Genomic DNA, 13,941 nt, shown 5'->3' on the forward strand with positions numbered 1-13,941 from the left:
CATTGCAGTAAAATTTGGGAAATGTAGATGTGTGTAGTTGCTTTGGTATTTAAGTGGTGGCACGAAAATGGAAGAAGAGCACAAATTATATTATAATTTATATATAGAAAAGACAATTCTGCTTCTTCCTTTGGTTGTCAGCTAATGGACCAGGGCCAAGGAACTTCCACTACAAGCCTGTTCTTAGAGTTTTCAGTTGGCAAATCAAGAGTATTGACTTTGGTTTACAAGCAATTAAGTAATAATTATGATAATATTAATTATAATAATACATTAACAACTAAGAGTGGAAACACCTAGTTTGAGGCTACAATTTATAGCTTAACATTGAAAATTTAACCTTTTTTTTCTTGTTCTTTTATCCTGTATTCTTTACAATAAAACTCTTGCAAAGTTTATATTTTATAGCTTATTTTATAGTTTGTAAGACATAATTGTTTCATCTCTATTAAAATATATCTATAGTATACTATCTATATAAAAACGCTCTTTATTTTCAGCCATGTGACAGTTATTTTCAAATCCATTGTCTCTCACCTGAAAATAACTGTCACTTTTTTTTAAATAAAAATCCTTATCCCGATGTGTGAATTTCTTTAAAGTGGAGTTCCAGCCGAAATATGACTCTTAAGATAAAAAATACCCCTAGAATACTCATGCCTCGTGCAATGTAACAAAAGGTATGCTGTAAACTATGCTCAGTTTTCTATTTGTGCAGCATCGTTTTCTTACTTTGTGAAGTTCCTGCACAGCGCGGCCATCTCCGGTGTGGGCATCTGAAGCCGCAGTGTCCTTCTTCCTGGATTGCGTGCATGCTGGCTACCCAGCATGCTCCTGCCAATCTTGCGCATGTGCAGTGCAATCTTGGTCAGCTTGCCATGCCACGCTGAACTAGATTTTCCATAGACACCAGTGTTAAATGTTACAGGAGCCGTGCCATGGCAAGCTGAACTAGATTTTCCATAGACACCAATGTTAAATGTTACAGGAGCCGTGCCATGCCAAGCTGAACTAGATTTTCCATAGACACCAATGTTAAATGTTACAGGAGCCGTGCCATGCCAAGCTGAACTAGATTTTCCATAGACACCAATGTTAAATGTTACAGGAGCCGTGCCATGGCAAGCTGACTAAGATTTTCCATAGATGCCAATGTTAAATGTTACGGCAGCAGTGCCAAGCTGACCAAGAACTTCCATAGACGCCAATGTTAAATGTTACGGCAGCAGTGCCAAGCTGACCAAGAACTTCCATAGACGCCAATGTTAAATGTTACGGCAGCAGTGCCAAGCTGACCAAGATTTTCCATAGACGCCAATGTTAAATGTTATGGGAGCAGTTCCATGGAAAGCTGACCAAGAACTTCCATAGACACCAATTTAAAATGTTACAGGAGCCGTGCCATGCCAAGCTGACCAAGATTTTCCGTAGATGCCAATGTTAAATGTTACGGGATCTGCGCCATGCCAAGCTGACCACGATCTCCCAGGAGCCCATGCAAAACCAGAAATGACGTATGTCGCGTCGCGGGCCGCTAAAGGAGGAAGTGAAATTAGATATAGGCATAAATCAGGTAAGTGAACAGAAAAAAAATAATGAATTGCCAATTCATTTTAAGGATGCACATTAGTACCGCATGGTAAGGAGTGAAAAATGAAAAATGTGGGTGGAACTCCGCTTTAACTTTTGTAGCATTTGTAAATATTTGTAACATTCTGTTTTTTTTAAATTAGCTTTTTTCATTACATGTGCAGTTGCAAACCGCGATGCTCAGGGCTGAGGCCGAGCCGCAGCACTATGTGTGTGAATGGACACACAGAGCCACGAGTCTGCAAATGTTAATGCCCGGTGACAACTGTGATTTGCTGAATTTGTTATCGGTTATCATAAATCTGCAGGTAGGTGTCCAGAATAGAGGTCTCTGATCTAGAAAGATTCGGCAGGGAAAAGTAGGAAAGAATTCCTTAAATAAAAATAGAGAGAGACAGTTTGGAGGTTGGGGGATATTCTGGGTGAGGTGTCCTCCAGTGCTGACTGACCGGGCAGAGATGGATCATCCATAAGGCAACCTAGACTAAAACCGAAGGTCTGGTGTCCTGCCAGGGGCCCAGCGATGACCTTCATGGTGCTGCAGGGGGATTGCAACTGGTGACAGCTGTGCACCGGCCCGTCACATCTCAGGAGAGGAGGGTGGACTGGTAGGTAGTCGGTAGGTGCCATGCAACACAAATGGGGAAACTTCACTGTGCCTACTGTAATCCATATCAATGTCAATGGAAGGGAATGGGGAGAGGGTAAAACTGCTATCTCACCTGGGGGCCCCATTCTGCCCTATTGTGCTATATGTTTCTAGGGAAAATCTCAAATAAATCTAAAATAACAAACAACAAACATGTTCTACTTACCTCCTGTGTACAGTTGGTTTTGTACAGAGCAGCCTGGATCCTCCTCTTCTCAGGTCCCTCTTCACTGTTTCTGGCCACTCCCTCCTATCGAGTGCCCCCACAGCAAGCAGCTTCCTGTTTGCTGTGCGGGTTGGACTGCTTGCTAGTAGCGGGTTGAACCCCCTTTATTTGGTCCTTATTAGTAGCGGATTGCACCCCCTTTATAAGGCTCACCTTGCTAGTAGCGGGTTGGACCCCCTTTATAAGGCTCACCTTGCTAGTAGCGGGTTGGACCCCCTTTATAAGGCTCACCTTGCTAGTAGCGGGTTGGACCCCCTTTATTAGGCCCACCTTGCTAGTAGCGGGTTGGACACCCTTTTATAAGGCTCACCTTGCTAGTAGCGGGTTGGACCCCCTTTATAAGGCTCACCTTGCTAGTAGCGGGTTGGACCCCCTTTATAAGGCTCACCTTGCTAGTAGCGGGTTGGACCCCCTTTATTAGGCCCACCTTGCTAGTAGCGGGTTGGACACCCTTTTATAAGGCTCACCTTGCTAGTAGCGGGTTGGACCCCCTTTATAAGGCTCACCTTGCTAGTAGCGGGTTGGACCCCCTTTATAAGGCTCACCTTGCTAGTAGCGGGTTGGACCCCCTTTATTAGGCCCACCTTGCTAGTAGCGGGTTGGACCCCCTTTATTAGGCCCACCTTGCTAGTAGCGGGTTGGACCCCCTTTATTAGGCCCACCTTGCTAGTAGCGGGTTGGACCCCCTTTATTAGGCCCACCTTGCTAGTAGCGGGTTGGACCCCCTTTATTAGGCCCCCCTTGCTAGTAGCAGGTTGGACCCCCTTTATTAGGTCTCCCTTGCTAGTAGCGGGTTGGACCCCCTTTATAAGGCTCACCTTGCTAGTAGCGGGTTGGACCCCTTTTATAAGGCTCACCTTGCTAGTAGCGGGTTGGACCCCCTTTATAAGGCTCACCTTGCTAGCAGTGGGTTGGACCCCCTTTATAAGGCTCACCTTGCTAGTAGCGGGTTGGACCCCTTTTATAAGGCTCACCTTGCTAGTAGCGGGTTGGACACCCTTTTATAAGGCTCACCTTGCTAGTAGCAGGTTGGACCCCCTTTATAAGGCTCACCTTGCTAGTAGCAGGTTGGACCCCTTTTATAAGGCTCACCTTGCTAGTAGCGGGTTGGACCCCCTTTATAAGGCTCACCTTGCTAGTAGCGGGTTGGACCCCCTTTTATAAGGCTCACCTTGCTAGTAGCGGATTGCACCCCCTTTATAAGGCTCACCTTGCTAGTAGCAGGTTGGACCCCTTTTATAAGGCTCACCTTGCTAGTAGCGGGTTGGACCCCCTTTATAAGGCTCACCTTGCTAGTAGCGGGTTGGACCCCCTTTTATAAGGCCCACCTTGCTAGTAGCGGATTGCACCCCCTTTATAAGGCTCACCTTGCTAGTAGTGGGTTGGACCCCCTTTATAAGGCTCACCTTGCTAGTAGCGGGTTGGACCCCCTTTTATAAGGCTCACCTTGCTAGTAGCGGGTTGGACACCCTTTTATAAGGCTCACCTTGCTAGTAGCGGATTGCACCCCCTTTATAAGGCTCACCTTGCTAGTAGCAGGTTGGACCCCTTTTATAAGGCTCACCTTGCTAGTAGCGGGTTGGACCCCCTTTATAAGGCTCACCTTGCTAGTAGCGGGTTGGACCCCCTTTTATAAGGCCCACCTTGCTAGTAGCGGATTGCACCCCCTTTATAAGGCTCACCTTGCTAGTAGTGGGTTGGACCCCCTTTATAAGGCTCACCTTGCTAGTAGCGGGTTGGACCCCCTTTTATAAGGCTCACCTTGCTAGTAGCGGGTTGGACCCCCCTTTATAAGGCTCACCTTGCTAGTAGCGGGTTGGACCCCCTTTATAAGGCTCACCTTGCTAGTAGCGGGTTGGACCCCCTTTATAAGGCTCACCTTGCTAGTAGCGGGTTGGACCCCCTTTATAAGGCTCACCTTGCTAGTAGCGGTTTGGACCCCCTTTATAAGGCTCACCTTGCTAGTAGCGGGTTGGGCCCCCTTTATAAGGCTCACCTTGCTAGTAGCGGGTTGGGCCCCCTTTATAAGGCTCACCTTGCTAGTAGCGGGTTGGGCCCCCTTTATAAGGCTCACCTTGCTAGTAGCGGGTTGGACCCCCTTTATAAGGCTCACCTTGCTAGTAGCGGGTTGGACCCCCTTTATAAGGCTCACCTTGCTAGTAGAGGATTGCACCCCCTTTATAAGGCTCACCTTGCTAGTAGAGGATTGCACCCCCTTTATAAGGCTCACCTTGCTAGTAGCGGGTTGCACCCCCTTTATAAGGCTCACCTTGCTAGTAGCGGGTTGCACCCCCTTTATTAGGCTCACCTTGCTAGTAGCGGGTTGGACCCCCTTTATTTTTTTTATATGGGAACTCCAAAATCAGGTTGATATGATGTGTATTACGCTGATATTTTGATACAGCAGGATTAACAGCTCTGCCTTTCTCTCTATCTGTGGTCAAGATATAGAGGTCCTGAGGAAGCTACCATTGTGAAACGCGTCGACCTCTTGACATAGCAGTAATAGGGTCACATAAGAGTATTCATTGACATGTTATATATGTATTGAGCTAATGGTTTTCTTTTAGAAAAAGTATGTTAAACAATTTTAACTTTTTTGTAATAAAGAGAATATTTTATCTATTAGATTTTCATCGTCCTCTTCTGGGACCGCGAAAGTCCGTCAGCTGTTCCTTTCGAAGCGTAAAAAAATATCGCACAGGCTTGTTAAAAAACGATTTTTCATTCCACTCACATTTGAAGAGCGTCTTTCCCCCGACACCGGGGAGGACCACGCTCCGCTATGTATAGCTGTTCCCCTCCTGTCATGGACTGCAAGTGTGAGCCGCCAATCGCAATGTCCTCAGCGTCCCCGCCCCCGAGCGATTGGCGGTTCACACTTGCAGTCCATGACAGGTCTGGAGGTGAACGGCTATACATAGCTGAGCGTTGTCCTCCCCGGTGTCGCGGGAAAGACGCTCTTCAAATGTAAGTGGAATATAAATAGTTTTTTAACAAGCCGGTGAGATAATGAAGAGAGAAGAGGCGTTGGGACGTGATATGAGGCGCAGGGGGATGTGGACCAAGTGCCTCCACTTAATACAAAAGTGTGGGATACGGAAAAAAAAAAAAACCCACACCTAGACGGATGCAGCATCAGTCCCCTGCCGCCTCTAAGATTGAGAACTGAGTAATCAAAGACTACTGATCGCTCAGTTCCCGGTCTCCAGTGAGCAGGGAGCTGGTGATTATCAGTCTCCGGCTCTCTGCTCCACCCCTCCAGTGCTCACTAGAGTGCCAGGCTGTGCAGGAGGTGGCTGGCTCAGGCTCTTAGCAGTGCATTGATAGATTGAGTTCGCTGTCGGTCCATGCATCTGGGTGGATCCCGACATTAAAGTTGGGATCTCTACAGAGTCTGGACTGGCTGAGTGGCATCAACTGACAGCAGGCTTTAGCCCGCTGTCGGCTGAATACAAGTCACAGGTGTGCAGAGCAAAGTTGATACCCAGGAGAAGTAGGGCCAAAAGAGATCTGACCAGTGGCTGCTGGTGGCGGGGCGGCGGCAATTGCAATTGGCAGTTTAAGTAACGCAGTGCTGAGTAGCAAAAAGCGGCCTGGTCAGGAAGGGAGTAAAACCTTCAGGAGATCAAATGGTTAAACATAAAGGGCTAGATTCAGAAAGCCCGCCGTAAGTTTGTGCGGGCGTAGTGTATCTGAGATACGCTACGCCGCCGTAACTTAGTAAAGCTGGGGCTGGATTCACAAAGAACCAGCGCCCTAAGTTACGGCGGCGTAGCATAAATCTGTCGGCGTAAGCGCGCCGAATTCAAATTGAGAAGAGGTGGGCGTGTTTTATGTAAATAAAACATGACCCCACGTAAATTACGTCTCTAACGAATGGCGCATGCGCCGTCCGTGAACGTATCCCAGTGCGCATGCTCCTAATCACGTCGCAAATAGTCAATGCTTTCGACGTGAATGTAATTTACGCAAAGCCCTATTCGCGAACGACTTACGCAAACGTGGTAAAATTTTCAAAATTCGACGCGGGAACGACGTCCATACTTAACATTGGCTATGCCTCATATAGCAGGAGTAACGTTACGCCGGAAAAAGCCTAACGTAAACGACGTAAGAAAATCTGCCGGGCGCACGTACGTTTCTGAATCGGCGTATCCAGCTCATTTGCATATTCTACGCTGAAATCGACGGAAGCGCCACCTAGCGGCCAGCGTAAATATGCAACTAAGATCCGACTGGCGTAAGTCTCTTACGCCGTCGTATCTTTGCCTAATTTCGGCGTATCTTGCTTTCTGAATACAGAAAGAAGATACGCCGGCGCAGCTTTGAATTTACGCGGCGTATCAATAGATACGCCGGCGTAAATTCTTGCTGAATCTAGCCCAAAATTGCTTAGGGTTTGGTACTACTCTTGGGGTCCAAAATACAAACCAGACACTAAGTGCTGCTGAGGAATAGAACTCTCCGCAACATAGACAAGTGTTTTTTCCCAGCTGGGCCAACTCCGGAGGAGACCGGGGTCCTCTGTACTTATTGTGACTCTTCTGTCCCTGCTGTTAGGACCTGTCTGCACTGTGAGGCTTCTCTATGCGGCAAACACCTAAAAAAACACCAAAATTCTCCAGAACACATGTCCCTGGGGACTCTTCACGGCACACCAGCTTCCCCGGGCTCTCCCGTGCCATCGGAGACCCGGAGAAAGAATCGTCCGGCGCCGGATGGGAAGAATAGAGATGAGTGATGACCAGATGGTCACCAGTCATCTCTATGACCGTCGGAGGCCCGGGACGCGATGTGATGACGTCACGCCCGGGTTTTCCAGAAGTAAACAAAGCCGCGATTGGGGCTAGTAAGCATGAGATCGGTAAAAAAATAAATCACGATCTCATGCTTTCCAGCCTGGAGGAGAGATGTGGGGGGAGGGGGAGGAGGAGAGATGTGGGGGAGGTCTTATTGACCCCGCCCCCCGCTGGGGGGGAAGAGGGAGGTCTTAGTGACCCCGCCTCTCTCCATAAAGAGGACCTGTCACAGTGATTCCTATTACACGGGATGTTTACATTTCTTGTAATAGGAATAAAAGTGATCAAAAAAAATAAAATGCAAAAAAAAAAGAGTAAAATAAAATAAATAAATTATATATATTTTTAAACGCCCCTGTCCCCGATAGCTCGCGCTCAGAAGAAGCGAACGCACACGTAAGTCCCGCCCACGTATGTAAACGCCATTCAAACCACATGTGTGAAGTATCGCCGCGTGCGTTAGAGCGAGAGTGATAATTCTAGATCTCCTCTGTAACTAAACGGGTAACCTGGAAAAAATTTCAAAGCGTCGCCTATGGAGATTTTTAAGTAACGAAGTTGGGCGCCATTCCACGAGCGTGCGCAATTTTAAAGCGTGACATGTTAGGTATCTATTTACTCGGCGCAACATCGCATAGTTGCCAACATTTTTAAAAAATTTCCAGGGACACTTTGCAGCACAGCTATTAATTAATTACCACACTCACTGGCGAAGATTATGCGTAGTGGGTGGAGCTTCGGGGGAAGTGAGTGTAGTAATTAATTAATAGCTGTGCTGCAAAGTGTCCCTGGACAAATGTTGGCAACTATGCATCGTCTTTCACGATTTGTACCGTCCGGGCTTTCCCCCCAGAGATCTACAAGTCCCATCATTCCCCCCAGAGATCTACAAGTCCCATCATTCCCCCCAGAGAACTACAAGTCCCATCATTCCCAGGAATAAAGGGGCGGACTATTAGCAGAGGAAGTGAGTAGCGATTGGGTGAAAGTGATTCTGATTGGAGGATTGTTGCCAGGCCCCCGGATGACTGTCAGTCGCTGGGCTCTGATTGGAGAGATGCCTGTCAGTCACACGGAGGGCCGGGTCCTGATTGGACGGTGAGGGAGCACGTGTTCCGGCGGTGTGTATGGGGATCTGTGGCCTGCTGTGGAGGCGCCTGTGCCGGTCTGTTATCATGTCCCAGACCGAGGCTCGGGCCTTCAGCTCCCGCAAGAGCAAAGCGCCCCGGGAGACCCTCCGACACATCAAGAACAAGGAGAAGCTGAGCCGGACCGGAACCCTCGGGCCCCACACCTTCTATGTACAGGCGGTGGCCTCCGGGAGCCGCGACACCGGGGCCTCCCTGTACCTCTTCTCCGAGCACAACCGGTGAGCGGGGGAGGAGGGGCCACACCGGGGGAGGGGAGGGGCCATACTGGGGGTCACACCGGGGCCTCCCTCTACCTCTTCTCCGAGCACAACCGGTGAGCGGGGGAGGAGGGGAGGGGCCATACTGGGGGAGGGGTGCTGGGGGGTCAGGAGGGGTCACACAGGGAGGGAAGGGGTGCTGGGGGTCAGGAGGGGGTCACACAGGGGGAGGGGTCCTGGGGGTCAGGAGGGGTCACACAGGGGAAGGGGTCCTGGGGGTCAGGAGGGGTCACACAGGGGGGGAAGGGGTGCTGGGGGTCAGGAAGGGTCACACAGGGGGAGGGGTGCTGGGGGTCAGGAGGGGTCACACAGGGGGAGGGGTCCTGGGGGTCAGGAGGGGTCACACAGGGAGGGAAGGGGTGCTGGGGGTCAGGAGGGGTCACACAGGGGGAGGGGTGCTGGGGGTCAGGAGGGGTCACACAGGGGGAGGGGTCCTGGGGGTCAGGAGGGGTCACACAGGGAGGGAAGGGGTGCTGGGGGTCAGGAGGGGTCACACAGGGGGAGGGGTGCTGGGGGGTCAGGAGGGGTCACACAGGGGGAGGGGTGCTGGGGGTCAGGAGGGGTCACACAGGGGGAGGGGTCCTGGGGGTCAGGAGGGGTCACACAGGGGGAGGGGTCCTGGGGGTCAGGAGGGGTCACACAGGGAGGGAAGGGGTGCTGGGGGTCAGGAGGGGTCACACAGGGGAAGGGGTCCTGGGGGTCAGGAGGGGTCACACAGGGGAAGGGGTCCTGGGGGTCAGGAGGGGTCACACAGGGAGGGAAGGGGTGCTGGGGGTCAGGAGGGGTCACACAGGGGGAGGGGTGCTGGGGGTCAGGAGGGGTCACACAGGGGGAGGGGTCCTGGGGGTCAGGAGGGGTCACACAGGGAGGGAAGGGGTGCTGGGGGTCAGGAGGGGTCACACAGGGGAAGGGGTCCTGGGGGTCAGGAGGGGTCACACAGGGAGGGAAGGGGTGCTGGGGGTCAGGAGGGGTCACACAGGGGGAGGGGTGCTGGGGGTCAGGAGGGGTCACACAAGGGGAGGGGTGCTGGGGGTCGGGGGGGTCACACAGGGAGGGAAGAGGTGCTGGGGGTCAGAAGAGGTAACACAGGGGGAGGGGTGCTGGGGGTCAGAAGGGGTAACACAGGGGGAGGGGTGCTGGTGTCAGGAGGGGCTACACAGGGGGAGGGGTGGGGTGCTGGGGTCAGGAGTGGTAACCCTGGGGGAGGGGTGCTGGGGGTCACCCAGGGGGAGGGGTGCTGGGGGTCACCCAGGGGGAGGGGTGCTGGGGGTCAGGAGGGGCTACGCAGGGGGTGGGGTGCTGGGGGTCACCCAGGGGGAGGGGTGCTGGGGTTCAGGAGGGGCTCAGATTGTGGAGAGGAGGCGAGGTGACAGGTAGGGGTCCTGGGAAAATAAAGCCCCCCCCCCTCCCCAGTGTGTGGCTCAGTCTGTGGCCCCTGGGGGGGTTTCCACAAGGTGGGGGGCACAACTAGGGGGAGGAGAATTCTACATTTCCATAGAGAAGGCCGATTCTGGAGCCACATGTGATTAGGGACACAGTGACATCATTGGCTCTCTGTGCCCCCCCCCCCCCTGTGACGTCATTGGCTCTCTGTGCCCCCCCCCGTGAGGTCGTTGGGTCTCTGTGCCCCCCCCCCCGTGAGGTCGTTGGGTCTCTGTGCCCCCCCCCCGTGAGGTCGTTGGGTCTCTGTGCCCCCCCCCCCTTGTGAGGTCGTTGGGTCTCTGTGCCCCCCCCCCCCCCGTGAGGTCGTTGGGTCTCTGTGCCCCCCCCCCCCCTGTGAGGTCGTTGGGTCTCTGTGCCCCCCCCCCCCCCCCGTGAGGTCGTTGGGTCTTTGTACACCCCCCCCCCCCTGTGAGGTCGTTGGAGCGCTGTGCCCCCCCCCCCTGTGAGGTCGTTGGAGCGCTGTGCCCCCCCCCCCTGTGAGGTCGTTGGAGCGCTGTGCCCCCCCCCTGTGAGGTCGTTGGAGCGCTGTGCCCCCCCTGTGAGGTTGTTGGGTTGCTGTGCCCTCTGTGACGTGACCCCTGTGAGGTCGTTGGGTCGCTGTGCCCCCCCTGTGAGGTCGTTGGGTCTCTGTGCCCTCCCTCTGAAGTCGTTGGGTCGCTGTGCCCTCTGTGACGTGACCCCTGTGTTTCCTCTCTTGCAGGTATCTGTTTAATTGTGGAGAAGGGACACAGAGGCTGATGCATGAGAACAAGTAAGATTTCTTCTCTCTTCTGATTGGTTGCCCGTGTGATGATGAAGAATCTAATTCTCTCTCTATGTTCCCATCACAGGCTGAAGTTGTCCCATCTGAGCACCTTGTTTGTGACCCGAATGAACTGGTCCAACGTGGGAGGATTATCAGGCAAGTCATGTGATCGGCGTGTACATGTATGACCCTCGTCCCCTCTCTGTACATGTATGACCCTCGTCACCTCTCTGTACATGTATGACCCTCGTCCCCTCTCTGTACATGTATGACCCTCGTCCCCTCTCTGTACATGTGTGACCCTCGTCCCCTCTCTGTACATGTATGACCCTCGTCACCTCTCTGTACATGTATGACCCTCGTCACCTCTCTGTACATGTATGACCCTCGTCACCTGTCTGTACATGTATGACCCTCGTCACCTCTCTGTACATGTATGACCCTCGTCACCTGTCTGTACATGTATGACCCTCGTCACCTGTCTGTACATGTATGACCCTCGTCACCTGTCTGTACATGTATGACCCTCGTCACCTGTCTGTACATGTATGACCCTCGTCACCTGTCTGTACATGTGTGACCCTCGTCACCTGTCTGTACATGTGTGACCCTCGTCACCTCTCTGTACATGTATGACCCTCGTCACCTGTCTGTACATGTGTGACCCTCGTCACCTGTCTGTACATGTATGACCCTCGTCCCCTCTCTGTACATGTATGACCCTCGTCCCCTCTCTGTACATGTATGACCCTCGTCCCCTCTCTGTACATGTATGACCCTCGTCCCCTCTCTGTACATGTATGACCCTCGTCACCTGTCTGTACATGTATGACCCTCGTCCCCTCTCTGTACATGTATAACCCTCGTCCCCTCTCTGTACATGTATGACCCTCGTCACCTCTCTGTACATGTATGACCCTCGTCACCTCTCTGTACATGTGTGACCCTCGTCACCTCTCTGTACATGTGTGACCCTCGTCACCTCTCTGTACATGTATGACCCTCGTCCCCTCTCTGTACATAGTGTCCCCTGTACATGTGTGACCCTCGTCGCCTCTCTGTACATGTGTGACCCTCGTCCCCTCTCTGTACATGTATGACCCTCGTCCCCTCTCTGTACATAGTGTCCCCTGTACATGTGTGACCCTCGTCCCCTCTCTGTACATGTATGACCCTCGTCACCTCTCTGTACATGTATGACCCTCGTCACCTCTCTGTACATGTGTGACCCTCGTCCCCTCTCTGTACATGTGTGACCCTCGTCCCCTCTCTGTACATGTATGACCCTCGTCCCCTCTCTGTACATGTATGACCCTCGTCACCTGTCTGTACATGTATGACCCTCGTCCCCTCTCTGTACATGTGTGACCCTCGTCACCTCTCTGTACATGTATGACCCTCGTCGCCTCTCTGTACATGTGTGACCCTCGTCACCTCTCTGTACATGTATGACCCTCGTCGCCTCTCTGTACATGTGTGACCCTCGTCACCTCTCTGTACATGTATGACCCTCGTCACCTGTCTGTACATAGTGTCCCCTGTACATGTATGACCCTCGTCACCTGTCTGTACATGTATGACCCTCGTCACCTGTCTGTACATGTATGACCCTCGTCACCTCTCTGTACATGTGTGACCCTCGTCACCTCTCTGTACATGTATGACCCTCGTCACCTCTCTGTACATGTGTGACCCTCGTCACCTCTCTGTACATGTGTGACCCTCGTCACCTCTCTGTACATGTGTGACCCTCGTCACCTCTCTCTGTACATGTGTGACCCTCGTCACCTCTCTCTGTACATGTATGACCCTCGTCACCTCTCTGTACATAGTGTCCCCTCTACATGTGTGACCCTCGTCCCCTCTCTGTACATGTGTGACCCTCGTCCCCTCTCTGTACATGTGTGACCCTCGTCACCTCTCTGTACATGTATGACCCTCGTCACCCCTCTGTACATGTATGACCCTCGTCCCCTGTCTGTACATGTATGACCCTCGTCACCTCTCTGTACATGTATGACCCTCGTCACCCCTCTGTACATAGTGCCCCCTCTCTGTACATGTGTGACCCTCGTCCCCTCTCTGTACATGTGTGACCCTCGTCCCCTCTCTGTACATGTATGACCCTCGTCCCCTCTCTGTACATGTATGACCCTCGTCACCTCTCTGTACATAGTGTCCCCTCTACATGTATGACCCTCGTCCCCTCTCTGTACATGTGTGACCCTCGTCCCCTCTCTGTACATGTGTGACCCTCGTCACCTCTCTGTACATGTGTGACCCTCGTCCCCTCTCTGTACATGTATGACCCTCGTCACCCCTCTGTACATGTATGACCCTCGTCCCCTGTCTGTACATGTATGACCCTCGTCACCTCTCTGTACATGTATGACCCTCGTCACCCCTCTGTACATAGTGCCCCCTCTCTGTACATGTGTGACCCTCGTCCCCTCTCTGTACATGTGTGACCCTCGTCCCCTCTCTGTACATGTATGACCCTCGTCCCCTCTCTGTACATGTATGACCCTCGTCCCCTCTCTGTACATGTATGACCCTCGTCCCCTCTCTGTACATGTATGACCCTCGTCCCCTCTCTGTACATGTATGACCCTCGTCCCCTCTCTGTACATGTATGACCCTCGTCACCCCTCTGTACATAGTGCCCCCTCTCTGTACATGTGTGACCCTCGTCCCCTCTCTGTACATGTGTGACCCTCGTCCCCTCTCTGTACATGTATGACCCTCGTCCCCTCTCTGTACATGTATGACCCTCGTCCCCTCTCTGTACATGTATGACCCTCGTCCCCTCTCTGTACATGTATGACCCTCGTCCCCTCTCTGTACATGTATGACCCTCGTCCCCTCTCTGTACATGTATGACCCTCGTCACCTCTCTGTACATGTATGACCCTCGTCCCCTCTCTGTACATGTATGACCCTCGTCACCCCTCTGTACATAGTGCCCCCTCTCTGTACATGTGTGACCCTCGTCCCCTCTCTGTACATGTGTGACCCTCGTCCCCTCTCTGTACATGTATGACCCTCGTCCCCTCTCTGTACATGTATGACCCTCGTCAC

At 52.5% G+C, this 13,941-nt stretch overlaps 1 protein-coding gene across 2 annotated transcripts in view; it reads left to right on the forward strand.

The window, feature by feature from the left end:
* Positions 1–8,311: 8,311 nt before the first annotated feature.
* The window catches only part of ELAC2 (elaC ribonuclease Z 2), a 36,470-nt gene continuing 30,840 nt past the window's right edge, over positions 8,312–13,941 (forward strand). The window contains exons 1-3 of one of the 2 annotated variants that reach the window (XM_040331158.1): positions 8,312–8,636; positions 10,819–10,869; positions 10,949–11,019. In XM_040331158.1, coding sequence (XP_040187092.1) covers positions 8,395–8,636; positions 10,819–10,869; positions 10,949–11,019 — 364 coding nt within the window. In that variant the 5' untranslated portion in view covers positions 8,312–8,394. Of the gene's footprint in view, positions 8,637–8,674; positions 8,732–10,818; positions 10,870–10,948; positions 11,020–13,941 lie in introns of those variants that run through there. The other variant, XM_040331159.1, reaches the window with a different exon arrangement.

This window comes from Rana temporaria, chromosome 12 (genome assembly GCF_905171775.1).
Source record: "Rana temporaria chromosome 12, aRanTem1.1, whole genome shotgun sequence".
NCBI classification, from domain to species: Eukaryota; Metazoa; Chordata; class Amphibia; order Anura; family Ranidae; genus Rana; species Rana temporaria.